The following is a 27,024-nucleotide window of genomic DNA, read 5'->3' on the forward strand; positions in this document are numbered from 1 at the left end:
AGACAGCTGTTTCCCCCTCCCCTCTTTCTCCTCCAGGCCAGGTCTCTGTCCCTTTGACCCCTCCCCAAGAACTGAGACCTATTCCAAGTGGCCAAAACCGACAACAAGCCGGATCCTTTCAGGACAGACCCTCCCGGCCAAAACCCCAGCTGCCACCCCCACCCCAGAGGCCTGGATATCCTGTGCCAACAATTCCCTGCCTTAATGCCGGGAGGGGACATGTGGGGAGCCTCCTCCCCCCCTCCAAGGAGACAGTGGCAGATGCAGAGATGAGGGTTGCTCTGGCCGCCTCCTGTCCCAGCACCCCTGGTTGAGTTCACTATAAGCACCTTGCTATGTGAAGAATGCTACACAGGGAACAAGGTCACCAAAGAGCAAAAAAAAAAATGACACCCCAGATAAGGCAGGCATCAGACTCTCCCAGTTGTGGGGCCCCATGGAGGCACAGCCAGCATCCCTTGGATACAAAGCTCTGGAAATCTCTGGAATTCATCACACTTTTTTTGGTTGCTTGGGGTGCATACCTGAGCCTCCTCCCCCGGAGGACATTCAGGAGTAACCCTTGCATTGGTGACCTCTCTCAGAAGAGAGAGATGAAGTGGAAAACTGCTTGCTCCATTGTTTTTGCCAAAAAAAAAAAAAAATGTACAATGGGGAAGGGTTAGAAGCAAGGGGAACCCCACCCCACTGCTCAGCCCTCCCCTTTGGGTGACATTTCAAGACTGGCCTGGCAGCCAGATCCCAGGAGGCTGCCTCTCCCCTTCACCCTCTGGGGTTCAAGATCCTGGGAACTCCTCTCTTCTGAACCTACCCCATGGCTGCCTCCCAGGGAGGGCCCCACCCCAGTTTCCCTAGAGAATGCAAGAGAACTTTCTAGTGAGAAAAAGAAAAAGGACCCCCTCCCCCACCCTGTAAAGGCTACCTCATTGAGCCCACGCTGTGATTCAAAGGATCACGTCTGATACCAAAGATTCCCCCACCCCCAAGGGTTTGTGCTGGAAGCCAGGGTGTCCCCACCCTCATCCCATGGCTGTCCCCTACCTGAGAGAGAGAGAGAGAGAGAGAGACAGAGAGAGAGAGAGAGACAGAGACAGAGAGACAGAGAGACAGAGAGACAGAGAGACAGAGACAGGAGGACAGCGAGGTCGGTGAGTGCCTTCTTATTGAACCAAAGATGTGTGTAGAGTGTCCTCTGTCCTTAATGACTTGCCGCTCTCCCATGGAAGCGACTTGGATGAATGCTTCTAGATCCTTCAGGTGTGAGGCAGAATGCTCAGAGTGAAAAGTCCTCCCTGTTCCCACTCAGCAAGAGACAGGTCTCACACACACACACACACACACACACACACACACACACACACCACATACACACACACACACCACATACTCACACACACACACACACACACAACCACACACACACACTGCTGAAAAGACTGGGTTCTCAGCCCCCATATGGAAGCTAACAACATCCACAACTCCAGTTCTAAAGGACTCAGCGCTCTCTGCTGGCTTCACAGGCACCTACACTCATATGCACATACCCATACACAATTAAAAATAAAACAATTTTTTTGTTGTTGCTTTTTGGTTTTTCGAGACAGGGTTTCTCTGTGTAGCCCTTGATGTCCTGGAATTCACTCTGGAGACCAGGCAGACTTCGAACTCAGAGATTCGCCTGCCTCTGCCTCCCAAATGCTGGGATTAAAGATGCAGACTATCACCACCAGGCTAAAAAATAAATCTTTTAAAATATACACAAACAATAGCTGCCATTTGTGAGAGCTCAGGCTCCCTCCTCCCACCTGCACTAGTACTGAGTCCCCCCTTTCCCTCACACTCCCACATTTCTGATTCGTGGCTCCAAGCCAGTCCTGCCCAGCAGGCATAGGTGACGCATCCTAAGAACCAGAAGACCCAAGACCACAAAATGAGCAGGGGAAAAAATGAAGTATGACATAGTGACACGTGACTTTATACCCAGCAGTCAGGGTGTAGAGGCTGGCTGATCCGTTCACAGAGTACAGCCCTGCCTCAAAAGATCTGAGATTAATGACAAGTTGGAAAATACCATATTTATCTGTAAACTTGTGAGACTTGTCTCACTCTGCAGCCAAGGCTAGCCTCTAGGTTGAGATCTTCCTGCCTCAGCCTCCTGAGGGCTAGGATCACAGGCATGCATCATCAGTCAGACAGAGTTTTGTTTTTCTCTTTGTCTTTTTCTTTTCTGCTTTTGTTTCTGGTGATGATGGGGATGGAACCTAGGATCTAGTACATTTTAGGCAAGTATTTACCCTTGACCACTCCCCAGCCCTTCACCTAGGCAGGGCCCCACCCCTTAGCGACCAATGGAACCTTTTCAAATACTACCATACACACACACATCATACACACACACATATACACACATACACATACATACATACATACACACATACACACACATCAGGGCCCCTCTCAGGACCCAGATGGACCTCCATCCTTCCTCTCTGCCCCACACACCTTCTGGTCCTTACCTACCAAAGATCTTTCCTACACAGGGAACCCACAGTCCAGCACAATTCCTTCTAGCCTTTGACAATTCTCTCTGAAATACCTCAAAATATTTAATGTTTAATAGTTTATGTGCTAAAAACAAAACAAACAAAAAAACCTTAGCTAGTTTTGGGACTATGTGACTCGAAGCTTTATACTGTCAAATTATAATTTTGCAAACAATGGCATGTTTATCTCTGACCGGTTCCGTGGGAGACTATTGGATGTCAGGGCAGCACAGCTGGTGGTCCCTGGGAGGACTAATGGGGGACCGGTGGCCTTCACAGATTTCCTATGTATAAGAGTCTCTTAGGAAAGAGAAAGGCACGCTTGACAGCTGTATCTTTCCCTGGCTTCTTGTGTTTCCTTGTTTTATGGAGTCGTGTCTTCTAAGAGTATTTATGATTCTATGTGTTCCGTGTTTAAATGTAATTTAAGAAAAAAGTAAGAAAAATGAAAACCAAAGAGGTGATGGAATTTGATTGATTTATGGCCCGTGTATTTTGAGGGGGTGGGCATGGGGGGGTCACATTCATCACTGTATTTCATAAGCCAGTTGGCTCTGGTTGTGGCCTCTGTTTCTGTCCCCACTCGTTTCTAAGGAACTGTGTCCAAGAAGGTGGCAAGGTCCCAAGTTAGAGAGGGGTCCTGGAGCAAGCCACAGCTGAGTGAGCCCCACTCAATTCCCTCTACTTTCAACCCCTGCCACCTGTGGTCCAGCCTGGCAGAGGGAGGGCCATTGCCTTCTCTGTTGCATTTGGGGTGCATGTGCGCAGCTGGGGACCCCCACCACCACCGGGTGGGTTTCGCTTTAGCACAAACTTATCAAGTATCTTCAAAACAGACAACTAAGAAATTCATGTGTAGACAGGAAGCAAGCTTGGGTGCACCCCAACTTCCCAGATGCCAAAAGCCTTCCTGAGGACTTCACCTCTCCTGGGATACGCTCAGCTTCCTCGGGTGTTGTTCCTTTTTTTGCAGCCACTTGGGGACCCTAGAGAACAGGGCTCTTTGCCCCCCACAAGCAGAAGAAGTGGGGTACAGGCCAGCCTGTGCTTCCTGTGTTTCCTGCCCCCACCTATCTCAGTGAGGTCTCAAGGATTCTGGCCAAAAGCTGGCTTCAAATGGCAGGTCCCATGTCACAGAACTGGGCTGAAAGAAGGGTTAGAAAGTCCCCACCTTCAGCACTGCTCCCGGGGCGTAGGAAAGTGTGACCCTGGACCTTTTGCCTTATTGTCCCCAAGTGGTTCAACCAAAGTTTAACCACCAGGTACAGGGCTTATCCTGCCTTGTGGTCCCTCAGACCCCCTGAGGTTGGGTGTTGGTGGCTTCTCTCAGTTGGGAACGATGTGAGGAATGCTCCCAAGAATTTTCAGTGGAAAACAGAAAATAGGACTGTTCTTGGAATCATTCGAAGGCTCCAGCCCCTAGTGGGCAGATGAATTGAAGGGCACCCCTCCCCACCCCAGCCCTCAGGTCACAGGGAGAGACCAGAGAAGCAGCACCATCATTAACCATCGCTGTGCTGGGTTTGCTCTGTTGTTTTCTTTTGTTTTTTTCCTTCAATAAAGTATTTTCTAGTCAGTCAGCTACATGTGTGTTGGCCAACTGTGAACTGGCAGAACGGGGCTCCACCCCCGCCCCCCCCCAGAAGGAAGCAAGGGGAAGCGGAGGGAAGACAAGCCCCATCTGCTGCGGAGGGCCACCCCTCTACCTTCCTCACTCAGGGCCTGCTTCTGAGATCTCTCCTTCAACCAAGGGAGGCAGCCTGGAGGAAGAAGGGGTCAGAGGAGGGTGCTGGGGTACGGTTTAAGCCAAGGTAGGTATGGGGTGGAGCCCAAGGTTGGGCAGAGCCTGATCGCTTCCTTTTCTTTCTCAGAAACAAAGAAGCTTTATGCACTTACAAGGGGGACAAAAACCAACAAAAATATTTTCCTGAAATTAAACTACTTGAACAGCAGGGGGCAGTATTTCGATAATTTGGAAGAGTTTGGCTTGGGTATTTCTTTTTTAAACCTGGGAAGGAATTTTCCCTGGCTTCTACCAAAAGAGGAGTTGGGGAAGGAGTGAGCCCAAAGCAGTTCCGGGGTCAGAGGGACCCTGTTTTATTAGAAAAAAAGGCAAGGAAGAGGCCCCGTCTTGTCCTTGGGTGCTGTTTGCTGACTGGCTAATTCCTGCTGTGTGGGGACCGCGGTAGCTGCTGTAGGGACCCTTGCGCCCTGTGGAGGTCGGACTTGAAAGGGCACTGGCACCCAGTGCTGCGCCACGTGCTTCTGCCCCCTCCCAGGTGACTGTCCCACTGCGCTGCATGGCTGGGGCTCTCCCAGCCTCCTCCTGCAGAGCACATGGGCTCTCAAGGGGTCAACTCGAGCTGTGGCTGTGTTTCTTTGTGGGGACTTCCAGCTGGCTCTGCTTAGAAGAGGCTGAGTCCTTCCAGGGAAGCTCCCTCCAAGACGAGGCCCTGACATCCAAGCGCTCCTGCTGGCTGGCCAGGGTGTACTCCGAGGTCACACTGTGGAAGGCCTGGTCATCCGACGAGGACGGCTGCAGTGACAGCGCCGACGTGGAGGCGACCGGCTTCTTGGTGTCCGAGTGCTGAGTGGCCTGTGTCTGTGAGCTTGCATTGGGGCGGGACTCCTCCTGGGACCCCTTTCCATGGTGCTGGCGCTTCGTCTTAGCCAGGATGGAGATCTTCCGTGGATTAAAAATTGACTCCTTGCGGGCCGAGGGTAGGTCTTCTTCAGATTCGTTCGGGGACTCAAAGATGGTGTCTCCACCAAATTCCCCGTTCCTGCGCAGGATGGTGCCCTGGGTGATCAGGTCGGCGTAGCCCTCACGGTGGGAGAAGGCATAGCTGGATCGGCGGCCTGGGAGGCCCCTGCGAAGGTGCTTCATGGCCGGCTCCACTGACACTTCCTCACTTGGGACCTCCTCTTCCTTCTCCTGCAGAGCACACAGGGTAGCAGACAACAGGAGGGGACAGAGGGGCCTTAGGGTCCCCCGCCCCCAGTGGGGGCCACTCGGAGCTTCCCAACACTGGTCCAGCCAACTGGCCTGTGGACCAGCAACCAGTCCTGTACTAGGGCCTGCAAGATGGCGAGTAAAGACGCTTGCCAACAAGCCTAATGACCCGAGTTTCATCTTGGTAACCCACACAGTGGAAGGAGAAAACTGACTCCCAAAAGGTGTCCTTGGGACCTCCACACACACCCCACACACACAACATGAGCCACTAGCTACACAAATAAAGAAATGTAAATTTGTAAAGTCCTTCTTTGACTCGCAGTGGGCAGATCTTTCCCTGGTACCCGCCTTTAATCCCAGCACTCAGGAGGCAGAGGCAAGCGGATCTCTGAGTTCGAGACCAGCCTGGTCTACAGAGTGAGTTCCAGGATAGGCTCCAAAGCCACAGAGAAACCCTGTTTTGAAAAACAAACACACAAATTCTTAAACTTGCTAGGCAGTGGTGGTGCACACCTCTAATTCCAGCACTCAGGAAACAGAGGCAGAAAGATCTCTGTGAGTTCAAGGGCAGCCTGGTCCATAGAGTAAGTTCCAGGACAGGGATGGAGGCTACATAGAGAAACTCTGTAAACCAAAAAAAAAAAATTCCCTTAAACTTGACAATTAAAATTCACCAAGTTGGAGCTGGAGAAGACAGCTTGGCGGTAAGAAGAACACTGGCTGCTTTTCCAGAGAAACCAAATTCGTTTGATTCCCAACACCCACACCTCGGCTCACAACTGTCTCTAACTCCAGTTGCAGGTGAGCTAGTGGCCTCTGTGGGCTCTGGGCCCACACATGGTGTACAGACATGCACACAGACAAAACATCTACACACATAAAAAATAAAAAATAAATCTTAAAAAAAGTGGTTTTTTTTGGGGGGGCGGTAGGGGAGGACGGGTGGGAGAAGGGAACTAGGATTGTCTTGTAAAACAATCCTGTTTCTAATTCAAATTTTAAAAGGTGGAAAAAAAAGTGTTTTTCAATTAGCACCTTGACTTCATTAAAGGTTTCCCCGCTGTAAGCACACTCAGAAACTTGGACAACTATTAACTTCACCCCAAATGAAGTCTCATTCCTATGAGAGGTCACCTGCCTCCTCTGCAGCCCTTGTCAGCCAGCACCCCACTTCCCACCTCTGACTCCCCTGTCTGGGATGTTTTCCCTGGCGGGAGTCCCACACTGTGGCCTTTGTCACCACTGTGTCTCTGAGGTCTCTCCATGCTGTGTCCTGGTGTCATTCTTTTTGGAGACTGAGCAGTAGTACCCCAGCACATGGCCAGTCCATGGATGGATAATGGGCTACTTTCCATTTTGCCTAAACTATTCTGAAACCATATTCCTCCTTCCCAGAGACCCCAGGTATCAAGGAGCATCCTAAGATACACACGGTGCTCAGGATTAGGCCCCTGAGGACACTGGGAGTCGTCAGGGATCCCTACCCACTGTCCCCAGACACAATGTTTGTGATAGCTGGGAGGGGCTGGGAGGGGCTGGGAGGTTCTCCAGCTCTGCCTCACCTTAAGGCGAAGTTTTACAACAATTCCGTGGATCATTCGAAAGGCCAGGACTGGTATTGTGTTCACAGTCACGTTGAGTATAATCACCAGCAGGTTGGTGGGCTGACTGAGCACATTGTAATCAGCAACTGGGAGCAAGGCAGACAGTGGGGGTAAACACCAGCCTCCTCCCCTCCTAGAGGTGCCCTGCCCTGCCAACTCCCTTCCTCCAGATGATGCCAGGTGGTCACTGCAACCTTCCTGCTATCCAAGAGGCCACTGCCTTCTGCCCATGCCCTCCACACACACACAGTGGAAGCTCACACAGAAATGGGAAGGTCTTTGGCGAGATCTTATACAGCCAGAGGCTCTGAATGAGGCTTGTCACGATGATGTAGGAGCAGAGGCTGAGCACGATGCTGCTCACACACAGGAGTGTCCAGTACTTGATGACAAGAATGACCTGGACAAGAGTCAGGAGGTCAGCAACAGGAGGCAGGAGGCAGAGCCCAGGGGTCCAGGGAAGGGCACCCCTCAGGGAAGAAGTCAGCGTTGGGGGTCTGGGGAGTATCCAGGTAGAGGAACTGAGCTGCAATCTCCAACACCCATGTAGAAGCTGAGAGTTTGGCTGTGCATGCCTGAATCCCAGCACCGGGAACTGTGATGTCCTGAGGATGGGAACATACTTGGAAACCACTAGGCAGCCCAACCTAATTAGCTGTAACTTCATTGGGAGAACCAGTCTCAGAAAAATGGAGTCCTGGGGAGATGGCTCAGTGGGTAAAATATCTACCTTGTAAACTTGAGGACCTGAGTTCAAATCTCATGCCCATGTAAAGCTGCTTGCTGAGTGTGACCACACTCACCTATCATCCCTGCCAACCCAAAACTAGATAGGGGGCAGTGACGAAAATCTACACAGCCCATGGCCAGGTAGCCTGACCACATATACAGTTGCTCTGTAACACTCCATTCTGCAGGAAGCTCCTTAAGCAGGAAGGTAAACACCACAAAATAGCTTCAGGAAGCCCTGTGACAGTGGTCCACGCCCACTTGGGAGGCAGAGGCAGGAGGATCTCTGTGAGTTTGGAGCCAGCCTGGTCTACAGAGCAAGTTCCAAGACAGCCAAGGCTACACAGAGAAACCCCGTCTCAATAAACAAAACAAAAAAGGGGCTGGGAAGATGTCTCAGCTGTTAAGAGCATTGACTGTTCTTCCAGGGGACCCGGGTTCAATTCCCAGCACCCACATGGCAGCTCACAACTGTCTGTAACTCTAGTTCCAGGGGATCTGATACCTTCACCCTAATGCACATAAAATAAAGGTTAAGTAAATTAAAACAAACAAACAAAAACCAAAAACTCAGGAAGTCCCTGAAACTGCCCTGGCTGTTCTGGAACTCACTCCGTAGACCAAGCTGGCCTCAAAGTCACAGAGATCTGCCTGCCTCTGCCTCTTGAGTGCTGGCATTAAAGGTGTGCACCACCACTACCATAAAACAAATCTTTCTTTTAAGAGGATAGAATAAAAAGTCAGTGTGAGGCAGAGGCCTCCATGGTTTCTCAGGTGTCAGGGCTCCACCTACCTCCAGGGTGATAGACAGCAGCCCAGATATCGCCACCAGTACCCCAAAGGACTGGTGGTCACTGGAGGCACCAGACTTGGAAATGCTACCACTGACTACCAATGGCATGAAGAAGTTGATGAAAGATGTAAGGATGCCATGGACAATGGCTTGCAGGAAGATGCTGTAGTTGAACAGCTCATCTTTCTGGCCAGCCTCATATAACTCTGGCATCTTTAGGCTCTTCTCAGCAGTCATGTCCTGGACAGGAGGCAGGACTTAGTTGGGGGGAGGGGTCAGGAGGTGGGGGAGTCTGTAGTGGGGGAGTCAGTCTGTAGTGGGGGAGCCTGGGGTGGGGGAGTCTGGAGGTGGGGACTCTGGGGGTGCAGGACTCTCTCCAGCCAGAGGACCCCCTCCCACTGACTCCCAGGAGACCGAGCTCTGGAAAGGGCAGGTGGCCTGCTGGGGGCACAGACAGGACACAGGTCTTGCATGCCACTCACCTGCTCAAACAGACCAATGTACAGGACTGGGAGCGTAGAGTATAGCAAGTTAAAGAGAGCCAGGAACCAGCCTTCATACAGGGGCTGCAAGGAAGGTGAGACACTCACCAGGGGCCCAGATGCACCTTACCCAGGGGCCCCAGCCACCTGGAACAGGTGACAAGCAATGACAGACATCAAAGTCCGGTACTTTGGAGTGTGTAAGGCTTTGGGGGTTCCCAAGCAGTCGGAGAATGAGCTTCTAGATTGCTCTGGAATTGCATCAGGTTTGTATCTGACTAAAGGAACTAGAGGCTAAGGAGCTAGAAGAGACCAAGTGACAGCCAGTTCAGGGTCCAGGTCTTCTCTTGATGACAGACCTAACCTAGCCAAGAATAAACACCAGGGATCCAGAGCCTAAGCACCCCTACCCTGGGGATGTGGATTCAGGAGGATGCCCAGCTGAGGCCAGCCTGGGCTACAGTTGGTACTTGCCCACCTTGCCACTCATGAAGCCCTGGGTTTCATCCCCAGCACCACATGTACCAGGCATGGTAGATAGTAGGCTCTGTGCACAGTAGGTGAGCACTCCACCAACTGAGTTGCAGCCCCAGCCAGTCTAAAAACCTAACTATATTTAATTTTTGTTTTTGTTTTTGTTTTTGTTTTTCAAAATAGGGTTTCTCTGTATAGCCCTGGCTGCCCTGGAACTCGCTCTGCAGACCAAGCTGGTCTCACAGAGATCCACCAGCCTTTGTCTCCCAAGTGCTGGTATTAAAGGCCTGTGCCACCACTGCCAGAAATTAACCTAGCTATCTAGAGCCCATGGTAATCCTCCTGCCTCATCACCCCACTCTGTCATGATAGGTTTGCACCACCACACCTGTTCTGCCCAGGTGGTCTTGGACTAGTGGTAATCTTCCTGCCTTAGCTTCCCAATGTCGGGATGACAGGCATGCAACAATATACCCAACAGCCCACACACTTGCGCAGTGAAGCCGTTGAACATGGAGAACCATATCTGGGCCATCATGCTGGCCACCGTCTTGTAGAAAAAGTATCGCAGGAACTTGCAGACTCGCATATAGGACCAGCGCCCATGCACAAGGAGCAGCCGCTGCAGGTAGCAGAATTGGGCCAGTACGTAGTCGCTGTTCTGAACGGCCTGCATGCCCTCCTGACCAGCCAGCCCTACGCCAATGTCTGCAGCTGCAGGCAGGGACCATGACAGCTCCCATCAGCCATCAGGGGCCCAGTCACCACACTCCACCTCCACCCCCGCCCCCAGCCACAGGCCCAGCACCCACTCTTGATCATGTTCACGTCATTAGCTCCATCTCCGATGGCCAAAGTCACCACCTGCTGGTATTTCTTCACCAACGCCACCACCAGGGCCTTCTGCTTGGGTGTCACCCTGCAGCAGATGACAGCCTGGCATTTGGAGGCCAGGTCTACAAAGGCCCTCTCTCGCTGCACCTCGAGGCTCTCATGGATCTTGGAGGCGACTGATGAGGACTGTGTCAGGGAGGACCCAATGTTTCGCCACATCTGGGAGATCCTCCGCGCCTTGAGGAAGTCCATCTTGGACAGACCCAGGTCCTGAGGGACCTCATCCACCACTGCATTCTGGACCAGAGCTCGGGGCTCCTTGCGCAAGGACAGAAGCAGCTGATCCTGGGTGTCGGGTGTGGGGGATAGGATGGAGGAGAAGGGGCTTGGGTCACTAGGCCTGCATCCCTGTTCTTGGCATGTCCCCCACCCCAGGTTTCACCAACTTGGCTACTCCTCGCCCCCAGCGACACTCACCAAGAAGTCTCCATTGATAACCAAGGCCATGTTTTGGTGGGTCATCACCTTGAACGCCCTCTGCTGTTCTCTTTCGTTCCTACAGTAGTTCTCCAGTAAACGACTGTGGGAACATGGCATGGACAGAAAGGTGGCCCCATCGTCCTACCCCATGGGACGATGTGAGGGTGTCAGGGAGGGCGACCTGCTTACTTGATGTCCTTATCTTCCATGATGAGCATGTTCTCCGACAGCAGCTTGCACGCGAAGCCAATGTTCACTGCAGTCTCTGCAAACCCAGCCAGGTGCACGCACTTCGGCTCAGCTACAGATCCAGAGGCCCCGCCCCCGCTCTGGAGACCCCGCCCATCACGTCCCCCAGTCCCTTGCGGCCTCCTCCCACCCCTGGACGGCCGCAGTGATTGGTCTGGAGCGGCTGCGTGTCTTAACAGGGTGCTGATCTGAAAGGGATGGGGAAGCGTGAGGAAGCCAGGAGGTGGGACGGAGGCTGGGTGCTGAGGACCACCACACTTCGAGCAAACACGAAAATGTCAAATTTATTTGAAAGTCAGAAGTAAAAAGTCAAAAAGAAAACAAATTGAAAACCAGACAAAATATAAAAAAATTAAAACCTCAAAAATTGTCAGAGTGGGCGTGTCTATACATGGGTGTGAGGGAGCCCCTCAACGCTGACCTGGAGGCCAACAGGAGGTCACCTCAGGGCAGTTGTGTCTCCAAGGGTGTGAAGAAGTTCCCACCCGGGTGTGTGATGGTCACGACGAAACTCTCCCGGAGTGCAGGGGTTGCATGAGGCACGTGTGGCAGTCCTGGGGACAATGCTGAGGACCCCCGCGGCTGGCAGGACAGCGCCCCAGGTGCAACATGCATTCTGGGGCAGCAGAGCCGGGGACTCACCTGGCTTGTCCCCGGTCAGCACCCACATTTTAATGTTCCCCTTCTTGAGGCAATTGATGGTCTCAGGAACACCGTCTTGCAGTTTGTCTTCAATGGCTGTGACTCCCAGCAGCTGGAGAAACCGAATGCGGATTCAAGCACCAAGACCCAGATCCAAGGAGCCCAGGCGGCTGGTCCCTCCCCATCAACCCACCTGCAGGTTCTGTTCAATCTTGTTATACACCTGGTGCAAGGCTTGCGCACGGTTCTGCAGCAGGAGGCTGGCCTCCAGGTGCTTGGGTTCCCATCGTTTGTAATCCTCCTCCTCCACCTTCTTGTAGGCCAGGCACAGGGTGCGCAGGGTCTGCTCTGCGAAGGACTGCAGTAGCCCACTATGAACACCCGACCCAGTCCTCAGGGTCTTTCTTGTTCCCAGTTACCAGTGCCTCCGTGCCTCTGGACTTTGCCCAGGCAGCACCCTCGCTGCTAACAGCCTCCCCATGCATGCTTCAGCCAACTCTTTCTTGAGACTTCATAGCCCAGGCTAGCCTGAGTTCCTCACACTCCTGCCTCAGATCTCCAGAGCTGAGATGACAGGTGTGTCTCTGACCCAGCTGCTCAGTGAATTCTAGGGTCCTACATGCCTTGCCCCCCTTGTAATCCATCCAACTCAGGCCCCATCCCAGGGCTCCTCCTAACATCACCATGGGGAGGGGCACTTTTCACACCCAGCATCCTTCTCAGGCCCTTGGGGAGATGTTCATTCCTGAAGGCCAGGGTTCCAGGGAAAAGGTGCCCACTTGCATCTCATGTCCCTCTATCCCTTAATGGCCCCAGGAGCTTGAACCACAGCTACAGGTTGATGAGGTGTGGTGGGGTGTGAGGTCAGGGTTGAGTGTCACACTAGGTTTCCATGGTGGTGGGCACCTCAGACAGACTTGTATTCTCTTCACTGGACCTCACTTTACCCAACCACTCCATGGAAAGTTGGTCCAACTGATTGAGCCCCTCTCCCCACAGCAGAGGGCACCTGAGAACCCTCAGCAAAGCCCTTGGACACACAGACACTCTCAGCCCTGCAGAACTAGGGACATTCCAGAAAGTAGTGGACTGGGGGCAGAGACAGCTCTAAATTATCAAAGGATCCCTGGAGGTGGGGCTTGTTGCTGTGACTTAAGGATCAAAAGACAAGAATAACAGAGCCACCATTGAGGGGTGTGTGCAGAGGGCCACCTGTCGCCTGAGCTCAGAGAATGTGGCAAGTGGTGGGACAATGAGGAGGGACCAAGGGATACAGGTCAGCAGGAGACAAGACATATCCGCCACACTGAGCCAAGGAAACTCAGCTGCAGCCACAGAGAGCAAATCTAAGAGGGTCCCAGAGCCCAGCTGTAGCTGGGAAGGGGACAGGTGAGAGAGGAATCCGAGGTTGGAACCCAACGGACCCTTGGGTTATCTCTATGTAAGGTAGAAAGAAGCTGCAGATTGGGTACCTCTTCCCTTCTGTGTATGGGTGAGGAGTGGAACAGGGGTGAACATTGTGTGCCCTGAGCAACTTGCCCAAATGTACATGACTGCCTCTGTCTCTGCACTCATGCACACTGGCCTCCCCAGCAGGACACTCACAGCCAAGATTTCCTCTGTGGTCTCCTCCATGGCACCCTTCTTGTGAAGACGCTCCAAGATGACTGTGTCGGCACCCTTGGTGTAGAGGCAGATGGAGCCCTCTGGGTTTCGGACTGTGGGAGGAGGGGGAGAAGGCCCTGATGTCTGCTTGCCCACTGCTGCAAGGCATGGGGCAGCAGGGAGGGGCCTGGGGCTTACCCAGAACTGACATCCGTTTTCGATCACTGTTGAAATCCATCATGGCCAGAACCTGGTAGACCCGTTCCTCCCCCAGCTCCACCAGGGTGATAGTGTCCTGGGTCCGAGACAAAAACACGTAGCCAAAGTTCCGGGCAGCGGTGACCAGTGCCTCCTCATCAGGGGAGGCAGCCTGATACAGCAGCTGGTCTGACACAGAGAGAAAGGGGGTGGGTAAGATGGGGTGAGAGTAGAGATGGGGGTTAGAGGGGGTAGGGTTGTGGGTGAGAGGGGGTGGGGTGGGGATAAGGAGGGGTGAGGTTTGTAGGTGAGAAGGGGTGAGGCACACAGATGAGAAGAGGTGGGGTGTGGATGAGAAGGGGTGACCAGCCATCTCCTAGCAGCCCCTTGCACAGCCTGGCCCCTTGGACAGGGATCACACAGCAGATTCTAACCGCCATTTCCAAGGCAAGGGAAAGATACAGTTTCTGGGGACCTGGCTTGGGAAAAGAGCTGAACAGCGTCCAGACCCTGGCCTGGTGACTTCAGTCCGAGAGGCTGAGTCAGTGGCCCCTGGATGGCAGGTGGAGACAAACCATGCCTGGCCACTCACTGTCTTTCTCCTGTACCATCACGGTGTGGCAGATGGCTAAAAGGCGCCAGAACTCCTGCACTACTGTATTCTTCTGGCCTCGCACGAGGGATTCCAGCTCCTTATTGTAGAACTGGAGTTTGCCATCGGCGAACGGGTTCCAGGCATATGGGTTCCGCTGGGAGACGGCAGGGTGCAGGCAGGGTCAGGTGATCTGCCACTAATCCCATCCAGGCCTACCCATGCTGTTCCATCAGGCAGGGCGCACGGGGCTCACCTTTCGGAGGGTACCATGCTCATCGTCTGAATCTGGGAAAAGAACCTAAATCAGAGTTCGGCTTCCCCCAGGAGGCCACACTTCCCCAAGTTCAGGCTTCCAGGGGACACCTGATGTTATCAAGCTTGGGACCACATAGCCCATGGTCTGGTTCTGAGTTCAGGTGTTCATTAGCTGATCCCCAGGGCAACCTCACTAGGAAGCTGTGGGGCAGGGGCTGGGGGCATCACCATAGATGCAGCCATTAATACAGCACTTCTTGAAGGTCATGACGTTCTGGGTCAGTGTCCCCGTCTTGTCCGAGAAGATGTACTGCACCTGGCCCAGCTGGTCATTGAGGCTGGTGTTTCGGGCCTTGGCTGGCATGTCCAGGGGCTCGTAGTACATACTAAGGTCCCAGTTGATGAAAAAACTGTTGCCTAGGTAGATGAACTCGGCACTGCAAATGGCCAAGTTCATGCTCAAGTAAGTTTTGCTTCAAGTTCCACACCCTGTGGGGAAGCGGCCCCAGGCCTGTCCTGAAGCTTACCTGATAAACATGGCCATGGGCACCATGACACTGAGCAAGATGAGGAAACCCCAGAAAATGAAGAAAGACTCCATAGCTTCTGTGCGCTTGTGCAGTGCGAACAGGTAGTAGTGTTTGCCTTTGAATTCTTTCACCATGAAGGTGAAGCCCAAGGTTAGCAAGAGGGACACGACCACCATGGACATGAAGATCTGTGAGGTGGGTAGAGACAGACGGAGGCACTGCACATGGGATCCAGCAGACATGGGGAGCCCAGGTTAAGGGAGAGCAAGAGGGGCAAGAGGGATCTCTGAGGGTTCTAGTTAGGCTTTGGAGCTCTTTGTCTAATGCAAGCTGGCCTCCGAGTCCTGATCCTTCTGCATCAGGTGACCATAAAACATAATACAAAAGGAGCCCAGGGTAGGTTTGTCAACTCAGTACAGGCAGGGGGATGGAAGTTGAAATTTAGCAAGGGCTGTATAGAAATAAAAATGACCAGAAGGAAGAGCAGAAAGGATGAGAGCAATAGGCTCTTTGCAGAGTGTGAAGCCATCACTTGCTCCTCAGAACCCCATAGCTCTCCTGGACACCTTACCAGGATAACCAGCTTGTTCATCAACATGTCCAGCTTGGTCCTCTTCAGATGGATCTTCCCACAGTTCATCATGATCTTTGTGTCTAAACCTGTAAGATTTATTTCCATCCATTCCTGCACACCATTCAGGTGTCTATCCACCCACCCATCCACCCATCTATCCATCCACCTGTCCATCCATCCACCAGTCCACCCATCCACCCATCCATACACCCGTCCATCCACCCACCCATCCGTCCATCCACCCACCCATCCATCCATCCATCCACCCATCCACTCATCCATCCACCCAACCATCCACCCATCCATCCATCCACCCACCCATCCACCCACTCATCCATCCACCCATCCACCCACTCATCCATCCACCCACTCATCCATCCACCCATCCATCCACCCCTCCACCCACTCATCCATCCATCCACCCCTCCACCCCTCCACCCACTCATCCATCCATCCACCCATCCCTCCATCCACCCATCCATCCACCCATCCATCCATCCACTCATCCATCCACCCATCCACTCATCCATCCACCCACTCATCCACCCACCATTCATCCACCCCTCCACCCACTCATCCATCCATCCACGCATCCCTCCATCAACCCATCCATCCACCCATCCACCCACCCACGTGACCATCCTTCTTTCCCTCTACACAACATTCCATTTTTCTCAGCGACAACCAGAGCACTGACCACTAGCACATCTGACAGTACCCAGGGCCCACATCATGCAGGCTTTGGGTCCCTCACCAACTTCGGGGTTCTCCCTCACTTCCCTAATCTGGATGTCCTCTGCACTCTACCTGCATAGATGACCAGGCCATAGCAGGTGTCTGTGTTGCGAATCCTGCAGCCCCGCAGGAGGAGGTTCCCGATGTCCAGTGGGTACTTCCTGTTGTTCCACTCCAGGCTCCCCACAAAGTGGTGCATCCGGCTGTTGGGTTCCTCACAAATCACTGTACCTGTGGGACCCAGCAAGCAGCAGCCATGCGGCCTCCACCCCGGTCCTGACCCCGCCACATTCCTATCGTTGCCCTCCTGGGTCCACATGTCCCTCTCCACTCCCTCTGAAATGCACCGAAGTCAATGTGTCATGGCCACGGGACTTTTGCATACACTGTTTCTGCAAACCATAGCTCTCCCTGCCTCCAAGCCCTTCCCTTGCGGCTGGATCTTGGATGGATGTCAATGCTAGGTCCATGCTTTCAGTGACATCATTGTCTGTGAACCACTCCTCCTTAGACATCTCTGTGACCTTCACAGGCCTACAGAGAGACAACCCACAGGGGGCAAGAAGACAGTTCTGCTTAAGGCAACTCAGTAGCCAGTGTTGGTTCAAACTTCTGCCCCAAGTGGCTTATTTTAGGCATACTTAAGCATGTCACAATTTGGTGAAAAACTTATTCTGCTGATAATTACTTGATCCTGTGTGTGCAGCAATGCATACACAAATCTCCTTGAGTATATGGCAGGCCTACACTGAAACTCTTCATGAAGCTCAGAAAGATATGTTCTAGAAAGGTGATAGCCTACTCCTTTAATACCAGCACTCGGGAGACAGAGGCAGGTGGATCTCTGTGAGTTCAAGGCCAGCCTGGTCTACAGAGCGAGTGCCAGAACAGCCTCCAAAGCTACACAGAGAAACACTGTCTGAAAAAAAAATTCTCAACAAAATGAAGAAAAGGTAAATCTAAGGATATTTGGCTCAAGCAGAAGGCAGCCTCACCCATAATCCTCTGCTGTCTTAGAACCCAGGGCCTAGTGGTCATGTGTGACCCATGGGGGAACAGGCATAGAAGACAGACAAGGACTCTCCCTGGAACCCAGACACCCGAGGAATGCTTGCAATGGACAATCCTTGGGGTCCTGACTTGTTGACCACCCAGCATTCCAGCAGGAGACAGCATTGTCCTTCGGAGGAGGAGACCCAAAGACCAGGAATGCTTGCACTGGGGTGACTGTGCCACCCACACACACGGTCTACTCTGGAACTTTCTCCTCACGTGACACACTAAATGAATGTGTATTGTGTGCCAGGTGCCAGGCCCTACAGGCCCTGGGGTCACTGCATGACAGAGGGGTGCAGAAGCCACGCAGGTCAGTGCCAGGGAAACCTGGAATATGAAGCACATAGGGTTGTTCCTTCAAAGGAGTAAATAGAATACCTCTTCTCCTCCATAAGGCTGGAACATGTGTGACCTTGGCACTGAATACCCAGAGACCACACTGAATCTTCTCCCAACCCTTACTGTAATTGTTTGTTCTTAGTCAATCTATTGAACATATCTTTTTGTTTTGTTTGTTTTTTGTTTTTCGAGACAGGGTTTCTCTGTGTAACAGTACTGCCTGTCCTGGAACTTGCTTTGTAGACCAGGCTGGGCTCAAACTAACAGAGATGCTCCTGCCTCTGCCTCCCCAGTGTTGGGGATTAAAGATGTGCCTGGCCTTAAATTTTTCTTTTCTTTTCTTTTCTTTCCCCGAGACTGGGTTTCCTGGTCTAAAATTTTTAACTACACATCTGTGTACAGATGTGTGCTCATGTGTGCAGGAGCCTGTGGAGACCAGAGGCATGGGGTCCTTTGGAGTCAATGAGAACCAAACTCATGTTCTCTGCAAGAGCATCAAATGCTCTTAACCTCTGAGTCATCTCACCAGCCTCAAACCTGGGATCCTCCGGCTTCAACTCCTGAGTGCAACAATTACTGTTAACGTCTAAGGAAGATTGGAGAAACCAGCTCGGGTGTGCTGTGGTTTGAGGTAATTTGTGCATCTGTGCCACTGGAAAGAAACTGCCTTTGCACTAAGACAGAAGAAAGTAAAACCTCTTAATTGGCTTGTGCAGTGCACCCTTACAAAGGTGAGTGTCTGCTTGCCAGGCCACAGTGAACAGCAACTACACCAGCTTCAGAGCACTTTTTTGTTAGAAAAGGAACTACTTATGTGTAGGGTGTGGAGCAGGGGTCCCTTTCCTTGGGTGGTAGCGTGGAAGAAGATACCCAGACTCCACAGGCTGGCAAAGGCACAGGACTGGCCCCCAGCTGTACAGAACCCCACCCACCATCCATCTTGACCCAGAAAAGGAGGCACAGAGAGGCACACAGGGCTGCCTCTGTCCCTCACCCTGGAAGGAAGCCATCTTCTTCGGGCTAGTAAGCTCATGGTGTGTGACCATCAGAGCCTGTCTGAACTTCAAGTTGGTCTCCCTAGGAACAAGAGCAGGATGGAAAGTCATGAAAAAAAAAACGTGGCTGTGAGCCAGGCATTGGTGGCACACGCCTTTAATTCCAGCACTCGGGAGGCAGAGGCAGGTGGATCTCTGTGAGTTCTAGGCCAGCCTGGTCTCCAGAGCGAGTGCCAGGATAGGCTCCAAAGCTACAGAGAAACCCTGTCTTAAAAACAAAACAAAACAAAACAAAACAAAACAAAAACGTGGCTGTGGATGACACCCTTCAGTAAGAAGACTGTACTTCCTCTAGTCCTTTGCCCACTTTTGCTGACCACCTACTGTATCAACAGTAGAGAGGGAGAGAGGGAGAGAGGGAGAGGGAAAGGGCCATGTCTTCGGCCACACAGCACATCTGCCCATGGGTCAAGGCTGGCCTAGTCTGTATGGCCTGAGTACAGACACACTGGCACCCTGAAGGCTTCACTGGACTATCTGGCCATCTCTTTAGCCACCTGGAAAGCAGGGTTCCTGTCACTCAAGCACCCAGGGAAGCCAGGGCTTCTTACCCGTCAATGTCTGCAGTTTCCACGTAGCACAGGCTACTTGGTTCTGTGCTGGCCAGCAGGAGCATGTCGGCCTGGGATGGGGCAGGGAGGAGTCAGGACTGCTGGTGGACCCTCCCCCAGGGGTATTTGTGGTGGTGGTGGGGCTCACCGGGACGATGCTGTCTTTGCTGAGACACACCACATCCCCCACACACAGATTCTTCCATTTCTTCCACAGGAAACTACAAGGAGGGTGGGGGTGTCAGGGCATGGCTTACTCCCCCAGTGCCCAGCCTGCACTAGAGCTGCAGTTGCCACCTTTAGGGCCCTTGCCCCTGCTGAGCCACCATCCTGCAAAGCTCAGCACAGCTGCAGCTGCCTCCAGGAAGCCTTCCCCAACCCTCGTATGTCCCACACATGTGCCCACTTCTCCCTCTGGAGCTCTCCTGGCCCCACCCACGTCCTCCTTAGCCTTTCCTCAGGGGGCTCCCCTATGTCTGAACTCTATAACCCACAGAGCCAGAGTCAACCCCAACATGCCAGACAGCAGTTTCCTAATAAATTCAGGCTTGGGTTCAGCTCAGTCTCAACTGGGATGTACTTAGTGTGTGTCCTGGTTGGTATTTTGTCAACTTGATGCAAGTGTCCTTTGGGAGGAGGGACTCTCACCTGACAAAACAAGCCCAAAATATTGGCCCATAGGCATGGATTTTTTTTGTTGTTGTTGCTTTTTTTATTTTTTAGGTTTGTTGAGACAGGGTTTCTCTGTAGATGTGGAGCCTGTCCTGGAGCTCACTCTGTAGACCAGGCTGTCCTTGAACTCAAGAGATCGACCAGCCTCTGCCTCCTGAGTGCTGGGACTAAAGGCGTGCTCCACCACTGCCTGGCTCACGGGCATGTCTTTATGGCATTTTCTTGATAGATGATTAATGTGGGAGGGTCCCGCCCCCGCCCTGCCCCACCCGCCCCTGTGGGTGTGGCCAGTGGCCAGTCCTGGGCTGTATAAGACAGTAAGTCCAGCAAGCCACAGGAGCAAGACTGTAAGCAGGGCTCCTCCAAGGCCTCTGCATCAGCTCCGGCCTTGCCTTGTGTTCCCAGCTTCCCTCCTGATGTGACTGTAGCTGTGAGCTGAAGTAAGCCCTTCCTCCTCCCAAGTGGCTTTATCACAACTAGGACCGGTAGCTTCCCCGTGTGTGTGTGTGTGTGTGTGTGTGTGTGTGTGTGTGTGTGTGTGTGTGTCTGTGTGTCTGTGTGTGTCTGTGTGTCTGTGTGTCTGTGTGTCTGTGTGTGTGCGTGTATGTGTTAAAGTCTCCCTGTCCTCAGATGTCCCCATTCCTGTGGTGGCTGTCAGCCTCACCTCTTCCCTCTCAGGATCTGGCAGGGCCTGTTGTTGATAATGTTGTCACTCCTGTGTCTACCCTGGGCCAACAGAATGAAGATCAGAGAGGTGGTCCTGTCCCCTGTCCCCACTCTGCCCAGGTCCTTGCCCAACTGTGCCATTGCCTGTCCCCAGAGTGCATTCCCAAGACAGAGAGACAGAGCCTGGGGTATCTGCCCACAATGGCTTCCCCTGCCTTCACTGTGTGTGGTCCCATACCCTGGCCATCTCCACCCTAGCCTCACTCACAATGTCATCCACCAGGTCACGGGTGGCTCGGATCACAAGCAGGCAGACCAGAGGTGCAAAGAGCGTGAACCAGGGCAGTGTGGAGATCTCAGGGAAGCTCTGTGGGTACCAGGAGGCCACAATGACCTCTACCCTGCGCCTCCTCACACCACCCAAACTTCCCTTCCTGCCCTGTCTCCTCCTAGGAAACCAGGTTCCTCCTCCTTCAGGTCAAGCCCTGTCCTGTCACCTCAGATGCAGACTGCTGCCCTGGCCCTTCCTGGGCTGCCACTTCTCAAGTCTCCTGCAGACAAGAGGTCATGATGGGCGGGGCCTGGCTAACTCCCCTGCACACAGCAGTTGCTCAATACATGTTTTGTAATTTGATGGATAAAAGCAGAGCAGAAATGAGGTGCTGGGTTGGTGGGGGTGCACCTGAGACACTGTTCACAGCTGGGAGGGGAGGCACCTCTGCTTAGGGCACACCCCCAAGGCCAGGCATCAACCAGCTACCAGGAACTGGCACAGTGGAGGGTGCCCACACGGTTCCCAGAGCCCACCAGGAGGGGATCCTGTGAAGGCCTACATTATTAAGAGGGTTGTGCCATCCTCATCCTGCAACCAGCATTTACTGAGCATGTGCTGAATGTAAAGACAAGTCAGCATTTGCTGAGCACCTGCTGAATACAAGGCCTCTGGGGCAGCATTTGCTGAATTACTGTTGAATGTATTTTCTCCAGCCAGTATGTGAGGAGCACCTGCTGAATCCCAGCATTTACTGAGCACCTGCTGAATACAAGAGTAGTACTTGCTGAATACAAAACCTGTCTCATGCACCCACCTTTGGCTTTCTGCATATATGATGCCCCTCCTGCATGCCAGAGCCTGGATAGCTAGCTTGCAGGAGGGGAGACAAGAGGGACTTTAAGGCCACCAGTCACACAGTCACACAGACTGTGCAAGAGTCTTCAGAGAGATGCCCCACCTTCAAGGTGGCTCCAGGGACCCACCTCATTCCACCCATACCCCGCCCACCCGCTGGCCCTGCCCCACCCACCTCACACCCCACCCACCGCTGGCCCTGCCACACCCTGCCCCTTCTACATACCCGCCCACCCACTGGTCCTGGCTCACACCCACCCCTCCCACACCCCATCCACCCACTGGCCCCACCCCTCCCCGCCCACCTGCAGGATGATGATGAGAAGGAAGTAGAGATTAGACGTGTGACGGAACTGCTCATATAGGTTCAGAGGCAGGAAGGAGAAAAAGTTGTACTTGGCTGTGTGGATGGCGTTGCTCTAGGACAAGAGCCATCAGCTGTTGGCATGCAGTGCTGCCCCAGTACAGCCCCTGGCCAGCCCTGCCCACGACATCTGGCTGTCCACCCATCCCACCCTATAGACTCCCATGAGTTCTTGGCAGCATCAATAAAGTAAACACCAAGCCAATACGGAATGCCTGCAGGGCCAGCATTGATGATTAGAAAACCCTAAGGCTTCCAGCCAGCATTTACTGAGCACCTGCTGAGGGCAAGATCTTGATGGAGTGCCAGCTGAATGCAAGGTTTCCAGCAGGCATTAATTGAGGTTCTACTTAGTGCAAAGTCATAGAGCTGAGTGAGACACAGCAAGAGATTGTGGGTAAACCTGGTAGGAGTCCTGACCTGACATTAGCTCTTAAGGAGGTGAAATTAGGGACTTGGAGAGAATGGACATCACTGTCATGATTAAAATAAGGATGTCAGGCTGGGCGTTGGTGGCACAGTCCTTTAATGCCAGCACTAAGGAGGCAGAGGCAGGCGGATCTCTGTGAGTTCGAGGCCAGCCTGGTCTCCAGAGCGAGTGCCAGGATAGGCTCCAAAGCTACACAGAGAGAGAAAACCCTGTCTCGAAAACCAAAACCAAAAAAAAAAAAAAGCATGGCAGAAACGCCTGGTAACACAGGCCTGTCATTCCAGCACCCAGGAGGCTGAGGCAGAAGGACCCTGCCTGGCTGACAGAGAGGATTGAAGGTCACTATGTATTGAGTAAAAGGTAAAATGTTTGCTCAGTGGTGAAGCCCCGCCTAGAATTCCCCAGTGAGGGGCTGGGGGCGTGGCCAAGGTGGAGCCCCGCCTAGAAGCCTCCAGCGAGGTAATCAGGCCTGGCTCAAGGGATGCCCCCCCCCCCCAGCATTCAGAAGGTCTTGGTTCCATTCCTAATCATGCAATAAATTCCTTAGCACTGGGGAAGCTGAAGCAGCAGGCTCAGGAGTTAAAGCGCTAGCCAGTTTACCTAGTGAGGTCTCTTGAAAAAATAGCTGAGAACTCTCAGGATGGGTCCTGGCGCACTGTGGGCCAGGCGATGTGGGGACTCACCTTATACTTCTTCTGTCGCCACCACAGGAAGCCCTTCTTCCTGAACTGCTTGTTGTAGGCGCGGCTATTGGCCTTCACCTCCCAGGTGAACGCTGCAGGAAGGGAGAGGAGGGCGGCAGGTGCTGCTGGGGCTCCGCCAAGGACAACCTCCTGCAAGTCGCCCTGGAGCCTGAGCGCTAATAGGCCCCCAGGGGCCCCAGGTACAGCGATGCCCATCTCAGGCCAGGAACTTAGTAAACAGCAGGACAAGACAGGGGAGCCGCTGAGGACCCAAGCAGTCTCTTCACCTGGAGGCAGGCTGTCGGTGCAGTGACAGGTGGACTCTTACCCACAAGCCATTTCCATCAGGGAGCAGGGCCCCAGGAACTCCATGTCACCTGATAGACTGAGGACAGAGCCCCAGCCCTGGCAGCCCTTCACCCGAGTTTCCCTCTCCACCCGGCCTTACTGGTGACATGGGACCACACCTGTGTCTTTATCCTCTAGGTCTTCCCCAAGGTGAACGTCATCCATGCTGGTGGGGCTGTGGGGTTGGGAAGAGAGAGCCTGAAATCACAATCCCCCTCCCACAGTGCTCCTGGGGGGCAGGGGTCTGCCTAGAAGAGCAATCCCATGCCTGGGAGCCTGAAGCAGACAGACTACAACCCAGCCTGGCATAGGTTCCACAGCAAGACTTTGTCTTGGAATAAAAACGAAGGCTGGGATTATCTCTCTCTCTCCATTCATGTCCATCTGAACTCTCCACTCTGGGTTTTTAGGAATCCAGCCTTACTCGCCCCATTCATAGCTGGTCACCTGGGATGAGGGACACCACCGCTGTGGCCTCCACCTGTAGTGAGGAAGCCCTGGCTGCCCCTACAGTCTCCTCTGCCCCCCCCTGTTCTACCTGCTCCCTTGAGGCCCAACCAGGACCCCACATATGTGTGCTTAATCCATGTTCACTGACTGACCCCACAGGGGCTGATGTGATGTCTTCTCTCGGCCTCTTGTATATGAGCATCCAGCCATTTAAAAATAGATCTGGCCTGGTGTGGCACACACCTTTAATCCCAGCACTCAGGACTTGGAGGCTGGTGGATGTCTGTGGTCTGGCCTTGAGGCTGCTAAGTGTGGTGACACATGTCAACCTGATAACCTTTCTGATGGTTTATTTATTTATATATTTTTACTTTTTTGTTTTGTTTTGTTTTGGTTTTTCGAGACAGGGTTTCTCTGTGTAGCTTTGGAGCCTATCCTGGCACTCGCTCTGGAGACCAGGCTGGCCTCGAACTCACAGAGATCCGCCTGCCTCTGCCTCCTGAGTGCTGGCATTAAAGGCATTCGCCACCAGCTCCCTGCCTGATGGTTTATTTTTTTGAGGCAGGGTCTCACTGTGTAGAACAGGCTGGCCTTGAATGCATGATTCCCCTGCCTCAGCTTCCTGGGGTAGCTAGGACGACAGAGATGTGCTTACACCTGCATGTTCTGGGATCATAGGCCTGGTGTTGTAGCTGGGAACCTGCTCCCCACTGTAAGTCTATACAAATTGTACCTAGGCAACCAACAGCTGCCCCCATCACTGCTGGCAGCTCTTCACCCCCACATCCCCAGCACTCCAGCAATCTCCCAGATTGCCCAGATGCGGCCCCCACCCCCACCCCCAGTCCACAGCATTCTCCCCCTCCCTGATAGGTGGGGTTCCTCACCCTTCAGGTTTCATTCTGTACTTCCCAGACCGGCCCGTCTGGATCCTGCGCCTCCTAGGGGATTCCTGTGTAGCTGGGATGTCCCTCATCTTGTCTGGTCACCTCTCTTCTAGAGCTTTCACTGTCTTAGTGTCTGTTGCACCCCGAATCTCCCCCAGGGACAGGGACTGTTTGTGTCTGAGTCATGTGTATCCCTAGGGCATCTTGAGGCAGGGCGTCCCCTGGGCCCAGCATCAGCTGTCCCGGGAGACTGAACCTGACTTTCCGTCATTATCGGAGGAAAACTGAGGCTCAGGGAGTGGGTGGGAGGGATGGAGAAAGGAAACCAGTGGGCAGCAGGGAGCCTAAGGGACCCACTAGTGCAATGGATCTCAATTTTCCTGATGTTGCAACCGTTTAATACGGTTCCTCACCAGGTGACCTCAACCATAAATTATTGTTGTTTGGAGACAAGCTTTCTCTGTGTCCTGGAACTCAGAGGTCTGCCTGCCTCTACCTCAGAGTGCAGGGGTTAAAGGCGTGCACCGCTACCAGGGCTGGCTCCATTATTTTGTTGCTACTTCATAACGTTTTGCTTTTATTATGAATTATAATGTTAATATCTGGTGTTTTCCAACGGTCTTAGTCGACTCTGAGGAGTCACAACCCATAGGTTGAGAACCGCTGCTCTAATCAAGAGACTCCCTCTCCAAAGTGTGCCTCAGGCAGAAACACAGCCCACTCACAGCCCACTCACCAGACACTCCCTTGGCAGTGCCCCCCCCCCCGTGGCCACAAATGCATAGCCCCAGGGAACTCTGTCTAGTGGTTACCAGACTGCCCCATCTGTAACCCAAACTCGGTGTCTGATTTTATGAACCTGTAGGGGGCGCCATCTCCTGACCCTCAGTGCTGATACTCTAGCCCTGTGACCCACAGAGCCCAGAGAGGTCACACATAAGTCCTAGGATGCACAGCTCGTGAGCATCGGTGCTCACCTGTGAGGGCCGGGCTTGGTGGGGCCGGGCTGCCTAGGGCGGGCCGCCAGCGGCGTTCAGGGCCGCCGATGTTGTGAAGCTGTTAGCCTGGTGCCAACGGGCCTGAAACGGGCGGCGCGGGCTTGGGGGGGCGGGGCATCGCCAAGAGGGCGGGGCCTACCCGGGCCTTTAGATCTGAGGCCTCCGGGAGGAGAAAGGAGCGGGACCACGTAGCAGCGGCGAGGTCTGAAGAAAGTGGGGCTTAGTTGAGTGGCATGGGAGTAAGGGCAGAGCCCGGTGTTGTGGGTGGAACCAGATCACTGTGGTGTGGCCAGGTCTTGTGGGCGGGGTCCTGCCTTAGCTAGGCGGGTGGCTTCGGGCATTGTGGGCGTGGCCAATCTTGTGTCCGGGGTGGGTGGGGGGCATGCTTATGGGTGGTGCGAGAATGGTCTGGGCCTGGCATCATGAGGAGAGGTCAGGGCAGCTTCCTGGGCAGCTCTACGCCTGGTGGGTGGTGTCAGGTTTCATGGGCGGAGGCATGCATCATGGGTCAGGAAGAGAGAAGGGGTTTGGGCACAGAGACAGAAAAGCCTTGCCTCTTAAGAGGTCAGGCATCGGGGCAGGCAGGGATCTGGAGCTACTGGGGGTGAGACCAGACCTAGAAAAATTGTGAAAGGGTGAAGTCATGATCTGGGGCGCAGGCTGCAGATGGATGGTGAGCTACCAGGGCAGGGCAGGGCACCCCTGGAGTGTCTGGAAGTGACCCAGTGGAGAGTAGCCAGTGGTCTGAGCTTCAGTCTGCAGGGCAGGAGGTTGAGAATACTGATCCAACCCATGAAATATTTCTCATATCCTTTTGGATGGCTTTTATCTGGGAGAGCCTCTATGCAGACTTATACGGGGACAGGGCACTCACAGTGGCCTTGAGGTTTCCAATGCAGAACAAGGGTTAGCTAACAGAAAGGTCCTTTGGACTGGCCTCTTGTCCTGAGAGGACCTCCAGGAGACCTTGACATGCCCTGGGCAGGGCACAGGCAGAGACACCAAGACAGACACTTGGACTTTTGTGAATACATCGGCACCGTTTATTTAAAAAAACAACAAAAAACTTGTTTACAGAAGGTAGAAGAGGGGACAGATTGGTCAGGAGAAACCCTGAA

General features: G+C 53.3%; 1 protein-coding gene across 1 annotated transcript; it reads right to left on the minus strand.

Moving 5' to 3' along the window:
• Positions 1-4,613: 4,613 nt before the first annotated feature.
• Positions 4,614-26,018, minus strand: Atp8b3 (ATPase phospholipid transporting 8B3). The gene is made up of 28 exons (XM_027419338.2): positions 25,886-26,018; positions 23,691-23,746; positions 23,224-23,315; positions 22,052-22,165; positions 20,886-20,984; positions 20,616-20,677; positions 19,428-19,500; positions 19,280-19,350; positions 18,668-18,750; positions 16,351-16,509; positions 15,541-15,629; positions 14,967-15,157; positions 14,668-14,876; positions 14,438-14,469; positions 14,182-14,338; positions 13,590-13,778; positions 13,392-13,504; positions 11,980-12,144; positions 11,787-11,898; positions 11,085-11,160; positions 10,893-10,995; positions 10,394-10,760; positions 10,072-10,295; positions 9,108-9,191; positions 8,626-8,865; positions 7,365-7,503; positions 7,062-7,189; positions 4,614-5,478 (listed from the first exon to the last, which is right to left on the minus strand). The coding sequence occupies exons 2-28, from the start codon at positions 23,734-23,736 to the stop codon at positions 4,897-4,899; spliced, it is 3,999 nt and encodes a 1,332-aa protein (XP_027275139.1). The 5' UTR covers positions 23,737-23,746; positions 25,886-26,018; the 3' UTR covers positions 4,614-4,896.
• Positions 26,019-27,024: the final 1,006 nt, after the last annotated feature.

This window comes from Cricetulus griseus, chromosome 5 (assembly GCF_003668045.3).
Source record: "Cricetulus griseus strain 17A/GY chromosome 5, alternate assembly CriGri-PICRH-1.0, whole genome shotgun sequence".
NCBI lineage: Eukaryota > Metazoa > Chordata > Mammalia > Rodentia > Cricetidae > Cricetulus > Cricetulus griseus.

Coding starts and splice junctions, on each gene's coding strand:
- Atp8b3 (XM_027419338.2), bottom strand. CDS start 23,736: ATGGATGACGTTCACCTTGGGGAAGACCTAGAGGATAAAGACACAG. Junction 11,161..11,786: donor GCTGACCGGGGACAAGCCAG/GTGAGTCCCCGG, acceptor CTGGGTTTGCAG/AGACTGCAGTGAACATTGGC. Junction 5,479..7,061: donor TTGTAAAACTTCGCCTTAAG/GTGAGGCAGAGC, acceptor TGTGCTCTGCAG/GAGAAGGAAGAGGAGGTCCC.